The following is a 17,430-nucleotide window of genomic DNA, read 5'->3' as shown; positions in this document are numbered from 1 at the left end:
GCCAGCTGTGGCTTTCAACTTAATCTTCAACACAGTGTGGCATTTTTCCTCCCTGATTTTACTCATGGAAATCAGTGCTGCCGGTCCATAAGGCATCGGCATAGGATTTTCCGAAATCCAGGACTGGCCTGAAAAGTCTCTACTGGAACTGGCAGCTGTGGTGCTTGGCTGGGTCCTGGAGCATCCTAGTACAGCAGGAGATTCTGCTTTGGTGCCGTTGTAGGAGGCTCCGGAGAATAATTTTGTCTGTCGCATCTCTATAAAAGACTGAAGGCACACCATCCTTAGTAGCTTCTCTTCCACCACTCCCTCTGACCTTTACAACATTGTAAAAAGCATGAATCTTGTACATCAATCTTGCATCATTGACCCGACACAGGCCGTATTTCGGTGCACAGCACCTGCGTCAGGGGTCATTTAATCTCTTCCTTAGTATAAGAAAGCCAGCCAAAAGCTGAGTGCACTACAAGCTGGACTATCAGTAAAGACAAAAGCGTTCTTTCTAGCTTTGCACAATAGGGGCAGAATGAACCCTCTTGCCCCGTGCATCTTAATGATGTACACGATGCAAGATTGATGTAGAAGATTCATGCTGTTCAATTAAAGGACTTGTCCTGTTTTTGAAGGCTCCTAGAACTTCTTTTGCTCTTTGGACTTTGCTCTGTGCTTTGGGCCCTCTCTGTGTTGTTTCATTACAAACTTTTAAGCATTCTCACAAATATTTGGCTGAGCATCTGAAGCAAGCTGAGCCATTCTCCCCAACCTATCTACCCCATTAGCTGCTCATGTTGTGTCTCTCCCGACACAACTTTACTGTTTGTCTTTGGACACTCAAGTCCCTGTAACATTGAAGTCTCTATTATAGTCAAAATCTGCCATTGTCACTCATACGTGTTCTGATATCTGGCTCTTCCGCAGATCTGTCTCCCTTCCCCATCTGGCCAGCTCAGAATCTTCTAATCCCTTTCTCACTACTTAGTAGGTTGCCTGCCTCTCCTCCTGTTTATTCACATCATCCCTTCCAGGTTCTCTCTCCCCTGCTTGCCTTTCCTCTTCTTGGGCTATACATCTCTACTAATAGTTTTAGGTTCCCTGATTCTCTCCACTCAGGGACCACTGTTAGACATCCTAGGGCACAGAGCAGAAATTTGGGAGGGATTCCCAGTCATCAGCAGGCTGGATCTACTATAGCTTCTGACTGGCTTGATACCCCCTATAGCATGGAGCTTCTGGGCAATTTCCCTGTTTGTATCCCTCTAATGCCAGCCCTGCCTCCATCTCTAGAGCCAATGGGTCTTATTTAATTTTGTTAAAAGCAGCAGCTGTAGGACAAATTGCAAGTCTACTACTACTACTACTACTTATCACTTCTATAGCGCTTCAAGGCAAACGCAGTGCTGTACACCATGCACGAAAAGACAGTCCCTGCTCAAAGAGCTCACAATCTAAATAAGACGGGTAACAGACAGAACAATTAAGAGGTAAGGGAATTAAAGAGGTAGGGTACAGGGCAAGTGAGTAGTGGCTAGGAGTCAATTAAGGAGGTAGGGTACAGGGCAAGTGAGTAGTGGCTAGGAGTCAAAAGCAGTGTCAAAGAGTTGGGCTTTTAGCCTGGACTTAAAGGTGTCCAAAGACGGGGCTAGATGTACAGGCTCGGGAAGTCTATTCCAGGCATGAGGTGAAGCGAGGTAAAAGGAACGGAGTCTGGAATTAGCAGTAGAGGAGAAGGGGACAGACAAGAGAGATCTATCAGCAGAGCGGAGTGCCCGAGGGGGGGGGGGGGGGGGAGGGAGAGACAAGAGTGGAGAGATACTGGGGAGCAGCAGAGTGAATGCACTTATAGGTCAGTAAGAGAAGTTTGAATGGAATGCGGAAACGGATAGGGAGCCAGTGAAGTGACTTGAGGAGAGGGCTAATGTGAGCATAGCGACTTTGGCGGAAAATGAGTCGCACAGCAGAGTTTTGGACTGATTGAAGAGGAGAGAGATGGCTAATTGGGAGGCCAGTGAGAAGTAGGTTGCAGTAATCTAGGCGAGAGGTGATGAGAGTGTGGACAAGGGTTCTGGTAGAGTGCTCAGAAATGGAGGGATGGATTTTGCTGATGTTAAAGAGAAAGAAACGACAGGTTTTGGCAATCTGCTGAATGTGAGCAGAGAAGGAGAGAGAGAGGAGTCGAAGATGACCCCAAGGTTACGAGCTGATGAGACGGGGAGAATGAGAGTGTTATCCACGGAAATAGAGAAAGGGGGGAAAATGAGAAGCTCAGTTTTGGCCATGTTGAGTGTCAGATGACGTTGAGAAGTCAACACAAGGAGTATAGCCTAAACCTCACATTTTCTTCTGACGTGGTTAATTCCACAACAGTTGTTAATGCTGCTGAGCTGTTCCTCAAAACCCCATGTGGCCATCTTTATACATGTAAAGCATGAACACAGTATGGAAGTTTAAGGAGAGGAACTTTAGGATGTTAATATGGTGCACATGAATTATGTAGATTGCTATACTTCTGCAATAAAGTGGATGGAGATGTGGGTTATGATTGTCTAATTATTGCTGTTTTTTTTAATGAGGAAATGTTTAATATCTGAATCTCATGGTTCCATTAACTTGTACTTTAGCCTTGTCTTTTCACCTTGTTAGGGACTTAAACTGTGATAGACAATCTGTTGGCTGCCTGATTGTGACATGAGGAAATTTATTGTGAAGGAATTGTCTCTCTTGTTTGACCAAGGTGATGTTCTTGATGTACAAGATTATAACTGAATAAAAATAAGCACAAAACAAAAATTAAGCCTCTTCTCTTTGGCCCTTTTGTTTCCTGCCTGCCTTCTCTGACTACTGGATCAATTTGTGCCTTCTAGAAGAAATATTTAAACTGTTTGTAGTTTTCTCCTTTTTGTCTTTCAATTGTGTTTGACACAAAAACTTCAAAAAACTAGAAAGCAACTTGCTTAGTCTAGTGATGTACTGTGAGGCAAACCTGTTACCTTTCAAATACAAGTCTGGGCATGTCCACTAGAGGGCAGTCACACTTACTAGTAGAGAGTTGCACTGGGACCAGTGGCGTTCCGACCCTAGCTGACACCCGGGGCGGATCGCTGATGCGCCCCCCCCCCGGGTGCAGCGCAACCCCACCCTCGGCCAAATGACACCTCTCCCCCCCCCCCCGGCGAAATGACACCCCCCCTGGGTGCACGCCGCTGGGGGGGGGGGTGCCGCGGCGCGCGCCTGTTGCCCTGTCTCCAAGTTCGCAATTAGCATGTGTTCACTGCTCCCTCTGAGTCTGCCCCCACCGCCCCCCCCCCCCTTGGTACGCCACTGACTGGGACAGAAATCTAACCTGTCCCCGCCGCTAGTAATTTCCTCCATCCTGGCCCCCGGCTCACCCAGTCCCGCAGTCAACTTGACACCCCCCCCCCCCCCCCCCACCAAGAAAACCAGATTCTGTAAGCAGTAAAAATACTGGTAAAAGTAACATAAATCATTTTCTTCTGTACTCTGCTAAATAAAAAATGTAAAAAGATACACATTTCCAAAAAAGCAAACATCTATAAGCAGCATGTCCCCCCTCCTCTGCTCTCCATCCCCTTTTATCCCATGTGCTCTAGTTCGCCTTTTCCCTTCACCCTTCCATATACCCACACTCCCTCCACCCTTTTTACAGCCCCCTCCATCCCACGCATGCCCCCATCCATTCACCTCCCTTCCAGTCCTGGGTGCCCTCCCTGAATGTACCTGAAGTCTTGTGAGGTCACCGCTTGAAGTCTCGGCAGCCATTTTAAAGAAGCGGCGGCAGTGAGAGGATCAGTGGTAGCAGGCAGGAAAGAGTGTGCCACTAGAACACAACGTGTATTCAGGTACATTCGGGGAGGGCACCTTGAGGCTTGGGGGAGGGAAAGTAAAGTTCAGCATGCCTACAGTTCTGCAGGAACCCTGCAGGACCTGAATCCATCCCCCCAGACCTGGAGGGGATCCCGGCTATCCCTGTTCCCATGCAGCTCTCTACTTAACTAGTTCCTGGAGAAACCTCTCTTAAAGAGCTTCTTCAGGCCAGCCTGAAACTGGTCAGATAGTGAGAAGCAGATGAGAGGACTCACAGAGCAGTTGGAGTATGCCAGCACAGAGGACAGATTGGAAGCAATGAAAGCTGTGGCTGTATGAGGAAGACTATGGCTGGCAGATAGGAATATGATGACAGAACACGGTATCCACATGATGATAAAGACAATTAGGACAGTGAGTATCATGACAGTGGCCTTCTTGTTAAGCTGGAGGTTTCCAGAAGAATGGACCACCTTAATCCTCCCACACCAGATGGACTGGATGATCCTGAAGTAGCACACAAGTAAAAGGAGCACAAATGGTAAAAATGCAACACCCCCAAACAGGACAAAGTACCAGAATGTTTCATGTTCAGTCATAAGTAGCATGCAGTGGTCGGCCTCATCAATCTGGATGACCTTCTGGTGCATCCAGTTGGGAATTGAAATAGTAAATCCCATGAGCCAGGTGAGAAGGCACACCAGTAATCTCTGGGTCTTGCTTGTAGAGAAGGACCATGTTGGATGCACCACTGCCATATAACGTAAGATAGAAGTAGCCACCATGGTGTAGAAGCTACAGAACATGGTCCACATGGACATGCTCTGGCTGCTGATGCAGACAGCAGAGCCCATCACCCAGTCCTCAAAGACGAAGCTGAAAAGCATCACTGGGACATTGTAAAGTAGAAACGTCATGTCAGAGATAGTAAGGTTGATCATCAGTGTGCCCGTCATGATGGAGATATGGCTGCTGCTGCTGCTAGTGCTGCTCAGCAGGCTATCAATGAGAACCAGGAGTATCAAGACGTTCCCCACAATCCCAACCACCAGGATGACACCAAAGAAAAAGGCGAATATATATTGAACCTGCATAACGGAGAGGCCAGGAAAGCTGAAGCTCTGGCTATGGTGGAAACTTGAGTTGATACTGCTGTTGAGGGCCAGAAGAATGAAACTGGTGGTGCCCTGAGAGTCCATATTCACCTTGGAGAGAAAAAAAAATCCCATCCGTTTAGAGCTGCAATAAGCTCACAATAAACCCCTAGCGTCTCTGTGCTACCCAAGGGATCCTGCCTGTTACTACTACTAAGCTCAGTAGAAGCTTGCCTTATTTACGTACTCTAGCAGTCATTCACCCTGGTCTAGTCACATGACAGTGGGGCTCAACCACATAAGTGCTTTATTGTTTCAAAATGAAGTCAGTTGAACCGATATTTTTAGACCTATAAATTGTTATATGATAAAAATTATCCATCTAAAAAGGGGACAAAATTTGGTATGTTCTGAGGGTAGTGCCAGTTAGATGTATAATTTATACACTATCGTTGGACTCAGCCACCAAGTTTAGAAATTATGCATCTAGGTGGGCTTCACAAATAGGAGGTACAACCTGAAATGTTTAACTTAGTTCAAGTTATTAGTGAGCGTTCAGTGGTGCTACCTAAACGGATAGACATTTTCAAATCTTACATATAGCAATGCTAAATTAGAGCACCAGTATACTTGAGCACATGGCTGAATACTGACGTCCCTGTTTCATGCTCATTGTTTGAGTCAGGAGGAGACAGTGTAAGTTTTGTTGAAAAGGTGACCAGATGCTTCCATTTACATCAGTGTAATCTAGAGACCTCTAGTGTAGAAAGAAAGACTTGCAATGAAGAAGGAGATGCTGGAGCTGGCAGAAGGTTTGACATGGTTTTGAATCTTGCATGGTCTTGAGAATGGAACACAGCACTCAAGGTGTGTGCATGGAACCAACAAAACTGAACAGTGACGAGGCCATAGGCAGCAGACTGGGAGGATCACTGGGCTATTGCCTGGCCAATTTTGTTTCTTATAGCTCGTTCCCTCCCTGCCGCTCCCTCTGCGCGGAACAGGTTACTTCCTGTTCCGGGGCAGAGGGAGCAGCAGGGAACGAGCAGACTCGGAGCCGACAGGCGCGCAACACCCCCCCCCCCCCCTCCAGCAGATAAAAATGCACCCGATGGGGGGGTGTAATTTTGCCGGGGGGGCCGTGCTGCACCCGGGGTGGGGGCGCATCGGCGATCCGCCCCGGGTGTCAGCCAGCCTAGGAATACCACTGGATTGGCCACTGTTGAATACAAGAAACTGGGCTTGATGGACCTTCGGTCTGTCCCAGTATGGCAATGCTTATGTTCCTATGTTACCTCACATTAATAAAACCATGCTGGAACCCAGACCCATCACTTAAACACCTCCCCAAACTGTGTGGAGGGGAGGGGGTTACCTTCTAGAAAGATAGGAAGTCAGGAAACAGGCTGAAGGTTCACTTAGGGCCTTGGTCTTCACTCCCAGTCCTTGGCTGCCAATATGCAAGGTTTCTAGGATACCCCTAATGAATATGCAGAAGAGGGATTTTCATGACCTTAACTCCACTGTATGCAAATCTCTCTCATGCATATTCATTAGGGGTATCCTGGAAACCTGACTTGTTGGCAGCCCTTGAGGATTGGGAGTGAAAGCCAAGGGACTAGAGAAACAGTTATTCGTGGGCCAGCCTGAAATTACCTTCCTCTCTTAGCTGCTGTGCCAAGGCATTCCACATAATAGACCCAGACACCAAGAAAGCTCAACTTTAACAAGATAGTAATATCAGCTTAAAACAGGATGGCACTACCACGACATGTTTACCAGCCACCTGCAGTGAGCGAACTGGCACTTAAGCTTTTATTAATATTTCTTTCAAATAAAGAGGAAGGGGAGCTCACTCACCATGTACAACCCAAAGCATCAGTGTCATAAGAACATAAGAGTAGCCATACTGGGTCAGACCAGTGGTCCATCTAGCCCAGTATCCTGCTTGCCAAACAGTGGTCAAGCCAGGTCACAAGTACCTGGCAGAAACCCAAATCATGGCAGCCCTCCATACTACAAATCCCAGGGCAAGCAGTTGCTTCCCATGTCTGTCTCAATAGCAGACTATGCACTTTTCCTCCGGGAATTTGTCCAAACTTTTTTTAAAAACCCAGATACACTAACCGCTGTTACCACATCCTCCGGCAAATAGTTCCAGAGCTTAGCTATTCGTTGAGTGAAAAAATATTTCCTCCTATTTGTTTTAAAAGTATTTCCATGTAACAACCAATGCAAGGCCCTTGATAAGGTGACGTGATATGTTCATAATATAAAAAGAGCCCATTAATGGAGGAGCTACAGAATTCTGAATGAGCTGTAAAGCTTGCACGGATGCTAGTGGCAGACCAGTGTAAATCACATTACAATAATCTAATCCCTACAAGACAAGCGCTTAATACACTGCACATAAACCCTGTGACGGAAGATAGTGGAGGAGTGGCCTAGTGGTTAGAGTGGTGGACTTTGGTCCTGGGGAACTGGGTTCGATTCCCACTGCAGGCATAGGCAGCGCCTTGTGACTCTGGGCAAGTCACCATTGCCCCAGGTACAAATAAGTACCTGCATACAATATGTAAACCCCACAGAAAGGCAGCATATCAAGTCCCACTTCCCTTTCCCTATTTCAGATTCTACATGGAATGTTGCTACTATTGGAGATTCTAGATGGAATGTTGCTACCATTGAGATTCTGTTGCTACTATTTGAGATTCTACATGGAACGTTAATGTTGCTATTCCACTAGCAACATTCCATGTAAAAGCCTGCCCTTGCAGCCGCGCAGGCTTCTGTGAGTCTGACGCCCTGAACGTACGTGCAGGACGGCAGACTCACAGAAACAGAAGCCTGCGCGGCTGCAAGGGCAGGCTTCTACATGGAATGTTGCTAGTGGAGGAGTCGCCTAGTGGTTAATGTGGTGGACTTTGGTCCTGGGGAACTGAGGAACTGAGTTTGATTCCCATTGCAGGCACAGGCAGCTCCTTGTGACTCTGGGCAAGTCACTTAACCCTCCATTGCCCCAGGTACAAATAAGTACCTGTATATAATACGTAAGCCACATTGAGCCTGCTATGAGTGGGAAAGCACAGGGTACAAATGTAAGAAAAAAAATACGGGCAGTGTACATGAAAGCTGCATTTTGTAATTTGGATTTTAGGAGGAGGGAAAATCAATCAATGGAACAATCAGAACTACAAGTCTATGCAGGCAACAGGGGAAAACCAGGACTGGATTTGATGATATTAAGGTTATATTTGAAAATAATGGTTCCCCCCCCCCCCCCCCCCATTCAGAGAGGAATATTAGAGGTTAAATGTTAGCATAATAAATAAGATGGAAATGATTAAATGTTGTCTTTTACCAGATGCAGAAAACTGTTATTAGACAAACATGTTTGGAAGAGAACAGAGAAGTGAATCGATGTATGCAGATGTCCGTATGATAGTTCCACATTCCTATAAATGTTCGATCTTTACTGGAACCACTAGCAGTATTGGAAAGTACTCTGAATCTCCTGAATTTGCAGATGTAAGCAGAATATAATCTAGTCAATGATTTCAAAGTTCGTGTCCCATGATTTGTGATGTAACAGGTTAATTTATGACTTAATGCATTCTTAATAAAAGAGCAGAGGACCTGAGGGATTTTGAGACGGTTCTGGGTGAGCTCATTGTCATTAAGTGGGACCCCCAGGCTTTCTCCCAAAGGCCTTTGAGATATATATTATTAGTGGTATGTGTGTTTTTCTGGCCTTCTAGAGTTGGGAGTAAAGAGCCGGGTATGTTACCTGCTCCAGTGGGGTCTTAGGCAATCAGATTAACCTGTCCCTTAGAATCATAGCTGAGGCTCATCTGCATAACATGTTACATTATACAGGTCTTCAAACAACTTTGATTTCTGATGTGGAAGCTATTCCCTTTCCTGACCCAAGAGGCACTGAGGCAAGTGATCAGTAAGGCTGGGAGCGTGAGGAAAGGACAGCTCTTTGCTTACCTGGTGCGGGAGGAGAAGACAGCAGTGCCTGGCTGGGTGAAGATGGTTGTGTTAGTGGAACAGCACTAGTACAGGATTTAACACCTTCCTTGACCAATGGCAAGTGAGGAGGGTGGAGCTATCATGTGCCTCTCATTTTAATGCACTGGGACAAGCTGAGCTCAGAAATCAGCCCCAGAAAATAGCTTAGCGTCCTTCAGGCTTCTTGGATCTCTCAGCAACTGGTAGATTTTATCCCGGCAGTATTTATCAGTTTTCCCATAGTCTTTGCTGCACTTGGTGTGTTTTGCTGTAATAAATTTGTGGCTGGGATGGGTGGGATCTCACTATAGGGTTATCATGGGTGTCCTCAAAGGTCGCGGACAGGGACCTGTGCTCCCCAGGGCGGTCTCGCTGAAAGGATCAGGATTTTGTGGCTCCTGGGGGCTTCTCGCTGATAGGGATGTGCATTCCTTACTATGAATTCAATTCATTTAGGCATCTTAAAAATTTTAGGGTCAAAAGTGATTTAACTCTTGCCCAGTTAAATCACACTGATTAACCCTAAAGCAGATTTTCAGTGGCAGATGTACCAATATCTGCTCTGACGGCCATAGCACTTTCTGGTTAGTGCCAGAGAGGACCTGGAAGATATCTGGGCACCGCTGATGTCCAGAAATAGCTGTTCTAACTTGACTGCACTAGATATCCAGATCTTGCCTGAGAGGAGCCTATACTGGCTTGGGGATGAGGAGCGGAATGACTTTATGCTACTGACTAACACTCATCTGTTTTACTAATCTACCTGCTAACAAGGAAGTCATGGACAAACCCTTTGATAGAATGGATTGAGTAGTGTCTCTGTAAAAGGGCACAATGAATAACCAGACCTGAATCTAACAGTTTTAATTGTTTCTCCCACTATCTCACCATTACATTTCAGCTTAAATCCACAAAGTGAGGCCCATAACTCTTGAAAGCTAGGAAGTTAAAAGAAATATTCACAGCACAAACATTCTGCGAAAATCACAAGAATGGAGTACAATTAATATCCAACAGGTGACTCTCTTCTAGTCCTTGGAGGGTTAAATTGCTGTTTATAAAAATAGCATCTCTCACCCAGGAGAGTAATTAAAAGATTGCAAGTGAGATCATTAGCTCCCTTTTCCCTCAATCAGCCTCTAAATAAGAACCTCATACCACATCGTACCAGGAAAACGTCATTCTTCCACAAAGTGCCTGCAATTTCAAGGCAGATGTGTGATGGAGAAATTCCATATCTTCACAAGTTTATTTTATTTTGGATTTTGCGCACACTTCATGCAAGCTGGATTAATAGTCACCAGGTTCTATCCAGCATAGCCAAGGGGATGATCAACAACAACCTGACTAGTTTTGGTAGCTATTTAGATTATTACACAGTTTTATGTTGAAACGCTGGATTAGGAGGAAAATGGGTGTGGCCTTGATTATATATCAATATCTAGACAAAACGGGGGATCTTCTAAAGTATGCTTTATCAGAAGTATGCTTCATCGGGCTAAAGCCATCCAGACTTGCACATTTGATAAAATGTGCAAGTCTGGATGGCTTTAGCCCGATGAAGCAAACTTCTGATAAAGCATACTTTAGAAGATCCCCCGTTTTGTCTAGATATTGAGGTTTATGAAAAGGGAGATCACCTCTTGTTCTATATTTAGCCTTGATTATATACCCAGGGTAGGTTAAGAGCTTACGCCTAAATTAGGCACAGATCGGGTGTATTCTATAACAATGCGCATAGTTTTTAGAAACGCTCAAGACCTGTCCATTCCATGGCCACGCCCCTTCCCACTAGGCACCTTAGAATTTACACCCATTACATTACAGAATACGCTTAGACAGCTGTGGGTATAAATTCTACTTAATGCCAATAATCGCTTGTTAATTGGCATTTATCGGCGCTAATTAATTTGTTGCCACAAATCCAGAATATGACCGGATTTGTGCGTCAACTAAGTTGTACTACATAGAATCCGGGGGTTTATGCTTATTTTCTAGGCAACCACATATGTACTTCTTTGACTCTAGGCTGGACCCCTACAATTAACCCCAGTAGCACAAGTCGCTCACACAAATTTACATTTGCTCCAAAGAAAGTGTTAACGAGCGTATTTATTCATTTATTTATTAGGATTTATTTACCGCCTTTTTGAAGGAATTCACTCAAGGCGGTGTACAGTAAAAATACATCAAACATGAGCAATAGGCAATTACAGCAGTAAAAATATTTAAATAATACAATATGTGCTCTATGTATGTGCACATGTATTTTATAAGCATGGGACAGACTACGTGCCTTTTATACCCAGATATTCAGCACTAGGTTGTACCCGGATACCAGCACTGCATATCCAGGTATAATGTGTCTGCCAGTATTTACCCAGTTACCAGTGATATTCAGCCCAGCACCTAGATAACTACCCAGATAAAGTTAGAACAGCCTTTTTACCCCCTTAGCAGACTAAATATTGCCGTTAACCAAGTAACGCCTGACTCTGCCCAGACTCCACCCTCTACACTGCTCCAGCAGTATTCGGATAGTCCTGAGGCAATCTGCCTGGATAGTCAGCATCTATTTATTTGCACTGCGTGCGTCTGGTAGCGCTATACAAATGCTAATAATAATAATTATTATTTATTTATCTATTTTGATTTTATAGCCCATCCTACCAACTATGCCCAGAAGGGATTACATGGTTTACATTACATCCATATGATAGAAGTCTATAAAATCCTGAATGGAGCAGAGTGAGTAAACATTAATCAACTGTGTACTCTATCTTGATTTACCTTCACGTAATACAGTAAAAACATCTAGAGAGCACCTCACGCTCCATTATCCAAACTGCAAAGGTCTTTCTCATCAATCAATCCTTGTCGCAGGCTTCACATATCAGAGTACCAAACTTTGGAATTCTCTACCCAAGCAATTAAGGTACTTAGAAAGTTATCTGAGATTCCATAAATTACTAAAGGCTTTTCTATTAAGTAGATATCTTATGAAAGGACAATGAACTAATGTTGTGTCTCAACATAACCAATACTCTAGCTATTCCTAATATCTTAAAATGTTATAATTAATTATCTGACCGTATTATATTTTTGATGTTTTTCTTGACTGTAAGCCACGTTGAACCTGAGTTTGTTCGGGATAATGTGGGATACAAATGTCATAATAATAATAATACAATACATACAAACACAGTACACACAAGCATAAAATCAATCAAACCCGTCTGCCAATTTAACAATTAAATAGTCCATCAAAACTCATTACAGAGTTACAGAAACTGAAAAGATTAATGGATCTCACCAAAGAAGGCAGCTTACTCCATAACCAAACCAATGATTAAGAAAAAGCTTGTGAAAGAGCACATTCCAGCTGGAAAAATCTTGCCAATGAATATGTGGGTTTGGCCTTGTCAGCAGGAGATAGCTGGGAAGGAGCTTCTCCTACCTGGATATCTCCCTTTCAATATCTGCCCCTATCGATAAGTACATCACAATTCCCCCAGAACGATGCCCCCAGGAATGCCAGGACAAGTAAAAGTACCAGGATCTTGTCAACATGCATAATTCTATGTATGTGTACACCAGTGCAATTTATAAGAGTTGTTTTCCATGTGTTAAATGTGCTTCCCACATGGAAAATACTTGTGGAGGAGTAGCCTAGTGGTTAGTGCAGTGGACTCTGATTCTGGGGAACAGGGTTCAATTCCCACTACAGCTCCTTGTGACTCTGGGTAAGTCACTTAACCCTCCATTGCCCCAGGTACAAATAAGCACCTGTATATACTATGTAAACTGCTTTGAATGTAGTTACAAAAACCACAGAAAGGCAGTATATCAAGCCCCATTCCCTTCCCTTTCCCCTTTATACAATTACCCTTAGTTAGTAAATAGGCCCCACCTCTCTGTGAAAAGCTCCATTGGCTCCCTATTACTGAACGAATATACTTCAAAATCCACACGCTAATTCACAAGATTATCTACGGAGAAGCCCCTGGCTACATGCACAATCTGATTGATCTTCCAACCAGAAACGGCTCTAAATCTTCTCGAACTTATCTCAATTTACATTTTCCCAATTGCAAAGGTCTTAAGTACAAAACATATTACGCATCCAACTTTACCGTCTTAGGCAGCCAACTCTGGAATGCCTTACCAAGATCCATTCGAATAGTCAACGACCTTGTACCCTTCCGGAAGCTGTTAAAAACCTACCTCTTCAAGCATGCCTACACAAATGACCTGACTTAATCTATACGCTACCCGGATTAGACTATGATGACAGAACCTTGAATATGCTCCCCTATTTAATCCTTTCCAAGCACATCCTTCTTCCAACCCCTCCCTACACATTCTCCCATACTAAACAACTTGATAATCCCATTACACACCTGCCTCCCTCTCCCCTACTTCTACCATCCTCCTCCCTTGCCCTTCTCGCCTACCCACATCCAAATGACCACCTCTTCATTCATTATATTACAGCTGTATTCATTCTATTCACTTTGTAAACTTGATGTACTATGTAAGCCGCATTGAACCTGCTAGTGAGTGGGAAAGTGCGGGGTATAAGTGTTACAAATAAATAAATGAAATAAACAAGATAACAGGAGTTGCATTAAATAACATGTTTTAAACACATTAACACACATTATTAGATACAGCCCTTAGTTTGCAGCAGTGTCCTCAGGACCTATTGTTTTGCTTTGACTGCAGTTGCTCTTTGTCAACTCCGAGAAACTGCTTCCCTAGTTGACTGCCTAGTCTTGCCTAATGTTTGGGCCGGCCCTGCTTCTGTATCATTGCTGGCAGTGTGAGAAATCAACCGCTGCTCCCAGGTCATAAGCAAAGGGACTGCTAAAGAAATTTCTAAGACAATAACTTACATCTGAGGCCCTTAGATCTAAGCTGACTGAGAAGTGCAGTCTGCAGTATGCACAGTGTGTCAGAGACAGGATGGTGTTAAAGGAGCCCTCCACAGCAAGGGAGGAATCTTTTATTAAAAGTGCCCTCTCTGCTTAGCCTGATGGGAGGAAAGATGTTTTTTTTCTAAAGCTATGCTCTATTGATTGCTTGCACAGCAGTTTCAATCCAGTACATTTGTCTAGGCTGAATATTTCTTTGCTGTCCTCTGAATAGCTTCCACAGTCCAAATCGGAACTTGTCAGACAGAACAAAGTAGAGAAGAGGACTCACACAGCAGTTGGCATACGCTAATAATGTAGACAGGCTGGAAATGACAAAGACGATCAACCTCTGAGGTAGTCTATGGAAAGCAGAGAGGCAGGTCAGCACCCAGTAGGGAATCCACATAACCACAAACGCAACCACGATGACTGTGATGTTGAAAGTGACCTTCCTGTTCTTGTGAATTCTGCTGTCTACGTGCAGCATCTTCTCATGGTGGAACCAGAGGGAGCGGATAATTTCCCAATAGCACCCAACCATGAGGAGTATGGCGGGCAGGAGAGCAATGCTGCCAAAGAGGAGGAAGTACAGGAATGTTTGGGCTTTGGTCATACAGAACACACAGTAAGTGGCACCCTCAATGTCAACCACCTCTTGGTTCAACCAGTTGGGGATGGACACTAGAAAGCTCAAGAGCCACATAAGAGTGACCAAGGCAAACCTTTGCCTCTTGCTAGAGGACAAGTTCCACTGTGGGTGTACCACTGCCAAGTAACGTAGCATGGAAGTGGCCACCATGGTGTAGAAGCTACAAAACATGGTCCACATGGACATGCCCTGGCTGCTGATGCAGACGGCAGATCCCAGCTCCCATTCTTTGAAGATGAAACTAAGAAGCATCACAGGAACATTGTAAAGGAGGAAGATCATGTCTGAGATGGTGACATTGGCCATAAAGGTGCTGGTCATTGTAGAGATGGGGCTGCTACTAGTGTTCTTCAGGTTGTCAATCAGTACTAAGAGCATGAAGATATTGCCAGTGACTCCCAGCAGGAAGACCAGGCCAAGGCACAGGGCTATGGAATATTGGATCTGTATGACCAAAGAGCTATTTAAGCTATGGTGTGCAGTGGGTACAGGGAGGGTGCTGGCTGAGTTGTTGCAGGTGAGAAGTGTTTCATTCATGGCCACTGACTTCATGCTGATCCTATTCATATAAAAGAAGACAAGAAGTGTAAGAAGAATTCTTCCTGCTTTCAAAAACCAAGAGAGAAACAGAGAACAGCAACAGCCATCTCAACAATATCACACAAAATCTAAGGAGAAAAAAGGATGCCCTGCATCAGAATGGGTTGATTTATTGGGCTTTGTGGTCCATCTGCTACTATTTTCTATGGTTCTCTATTTCATAAGAAAGAGAAAGAAGCGAGAGGGATAAAAAGAAAGTGAGTTATTAGAAAAGATTGAGGACTGCAAGCGTAAGGTGTAGTTTCCCTGCTTAGTTGGGGGGGGGGGGGGGGAGGGGGAGAGAATCAAGGGCTAGTGAGAACATACCAGCAATAGGTAGAAGGGAACCAAGTTAGCACCTGGAACATTTATGTCACCTTCATTCCAACCCCCACCCTCACCCTTCACCTACAGTACCTGTTTTATTTCTTTAATTTCATTTATTATCCTTCTGCAAAACAAACTGCTCTCGTAACAGTTATAAAATCTTATAAATTCTCACAGTCCAGGAAAAATATGCACATTAAAACATAATAAAAGCCATCAAACCTGGAAGCTGATACAAACAGCCAGGTTTTCACCGAGTGTCAAAAGGCCAATACTCTCTACAAAGCAGTGCCTCAAGACGAAGTGAATTTCAGGTAGTTGGAGCCAGGTAGCTAAAGGCATGGCCTGCACTAGGCAGAACTGCTTCACTGTTGTTAGTACAGAAAGGCATAAGAACATAAGAATAGCCATACTGGGTCAGATCAATGGTCCATCTAGCCCAGTATCCTGCTTCCAACAGTGGCCAATCCAGGTCACAAGTACCTGGCAGAAACCAAAACAGTAGCAAAATTCCATGTTACCAATCCCAGGGCAAGCAGTGGCTTCCTTCATGTCTATCTCAATAACAGATTATGGAATTTTCCTCCAGGAACTTGTCCAAACTTTTTTTAAACCCAGATACGCTAACTGCCGATACCACATCCTCCGGCAATGAGATCCAGAGCTTAACTATCCTTTGAGTGAAAAAATATTTCCTCCTCTTTGTTTTAAAAGTATTTCCATGTAATTTCATTGAGTGTCCCCTGGTCTTTGTACTTTTTGAGAGTGAAAAATCGATTCACTTGTACCTGTTCTACACAATTCAGAATTTTGTAGACCTCAATCATATCTTCCCTCAGCCATCTCTTTTCCAAGCAGAAGAGACCTAAACTCTTTAGCCTTTCCTCATATGAGAGGACTTCCGTCCCCTTTATCATTTTGTTCGTTCTTTTTAGAACCTTTTCTAATTCTGCTATATCTTTTTTGAAAATGGCGACCAGGACTGAACACAATACTCAAGGTGAGGTCGCACCGTGGAACGATACAGAGGCATTATAGTATTCTCGGTTTTATTTACCATCCCTTTCCTAATAATTCCTAGTATCCTGTTTGTATTTTTGGCTGCCGCCACACACTGGGCAGAAGATTTCAGTGTATTATCTACAATGACACCTAGGTCTTTTTCTTGGGTGCTGACTCCTAAGGTGGACCCTGAGTAGAATGTAAAGACCTAGGAGGCAATTGGGGTAATTTGATAAAGAAGGTGCCAAGAACACATGTAAATGGGCAAAATACTGACAGATACAGGCATATATTTGCACATACACATGTAAATGCCAGTGTGGCAGCTATGCATTATTCTATAACTTGTTGCCTAATTGCAATGGGGTGTAGTGTTAAGATGGTATAGAGAAGGGCGACGAAAATGATAAAGGGGATGGGACGACTTCCCTATAAGGAACGACTGAAACCGTTGAGGCTCTTCAGCTTGGAGAAAAGACAGCTGAGGGGAGATATGATAGAGGTATATAAAATACTGAGTGGAATGGAAAGGGTAGACGTGAATTGCTTGTTTACTCTTTCCAAAAATACTAGGACTAGGGGGCATGAGATGAAGCTACAAAGTAGTAAATTTAAAACAAATTGGAGAAAATATTTCTTCACTCAATGTGTAATTAAACTCCGGAATTCATTGTCTGAGAATGTGGTAAACGCAGTTAGCTTAGCGGGGTTTTAAAAAAAAGTTTGGGCATCTTCCTAAAAGAAAAGTCTATAGTCCATTATTAAAATGGACTTGGGAAAATCCACTGCTTATTTCTGTAATAAGCAGCATAAAATGTATTGTACTGTTTAGGGGATCTTGCCAGGTACTTGTGACCTGGATTGGCCACTGTTGGAAACAGCATACTGGTCTTGATGGACATTTGGTCTCTCCCAGTATGGAAACACTGGGAGTACATAACATAAGTACAAAACATTTATGTACTTATGCCACCATTGTGAAAAAATTCACCCAAGGTGATGTACAGTAAGAACAATCTGAACATAG

The 17,430-nt window shown here is 44.0% G+C and overlaps 2 protein-coding genes across 2 annotated transcripts; both read right to left on the bottom strand.

The window, feature by feature from the left end:
• Nucleotides 1-4,010: 4,010 nt before the first annotated feature.
• On the bottom strand, nucleotides 4,011-5,021 carry LOC115482116 (allatostatin-A receptor-like). The gene has a single exon (XM_030221685.1). The coding sequence runs from the start codon at nucleotides 5,019-5,021 to the stop codon at nucleotides 4,011-4,013; it is 1,011 nt and encodes a 336-aa protein (XP_030077545.1).
• An 8,973-nt stretch (nucleotides 5,022-13,994) lies between these two features.
• Nucleotides 13,995-15,047, bottom strand: LOC115482114 (galanin receptor type 2-like). The gene has a single exon (XM_030221683.1). It carries the CDS (start codon nucleotides 15,045-15,047, stop codon nucleotides 13,995-13,997), a length of 1,053 nt encoding a protein of 350 aa, XP_030077543.1.
• Between the last annotated feature and the right edge of the window lie 2,383 nt (nucleotides 15,048-17,430).

The sequence above is a fragment of the Microcaecilia unicolor genome, chromosome 12, assembly GCF_901765095.1.
Source record: "Microcaecilia unicolor chromosome 12, aMicUni1.1, whole genome shotgun sequence".
Lineage (NCBI taxonomy): Eukaryota > Metazoa > Chordata > Amphibia > Gymnophiona > Siphonopidae > Microcaecilia > Microcaecilia unicolor.
Note: the sequence above shows the minus strand (reverse complement) of the source record. Positions and strands in the feature narration are given on the sequence as shown.

Bases quoted from the DNA above. Each gene is read 5' to 3' on its own strand.
- LOC115482116 (XM_030221685.1), bottom strand. From the start codon at position 5,021: ATGGACTCTCAGGGCACCACCAGTTTCATTCTTCTGGCCCTCAACAGC.
- LOC115482114 (XM_030221683.1), bottom strand. From the start codon at position 15,047: ATGAAGTCAGTGGCCATGAATGAAACACTTCTCACCTGCAACAACTCA.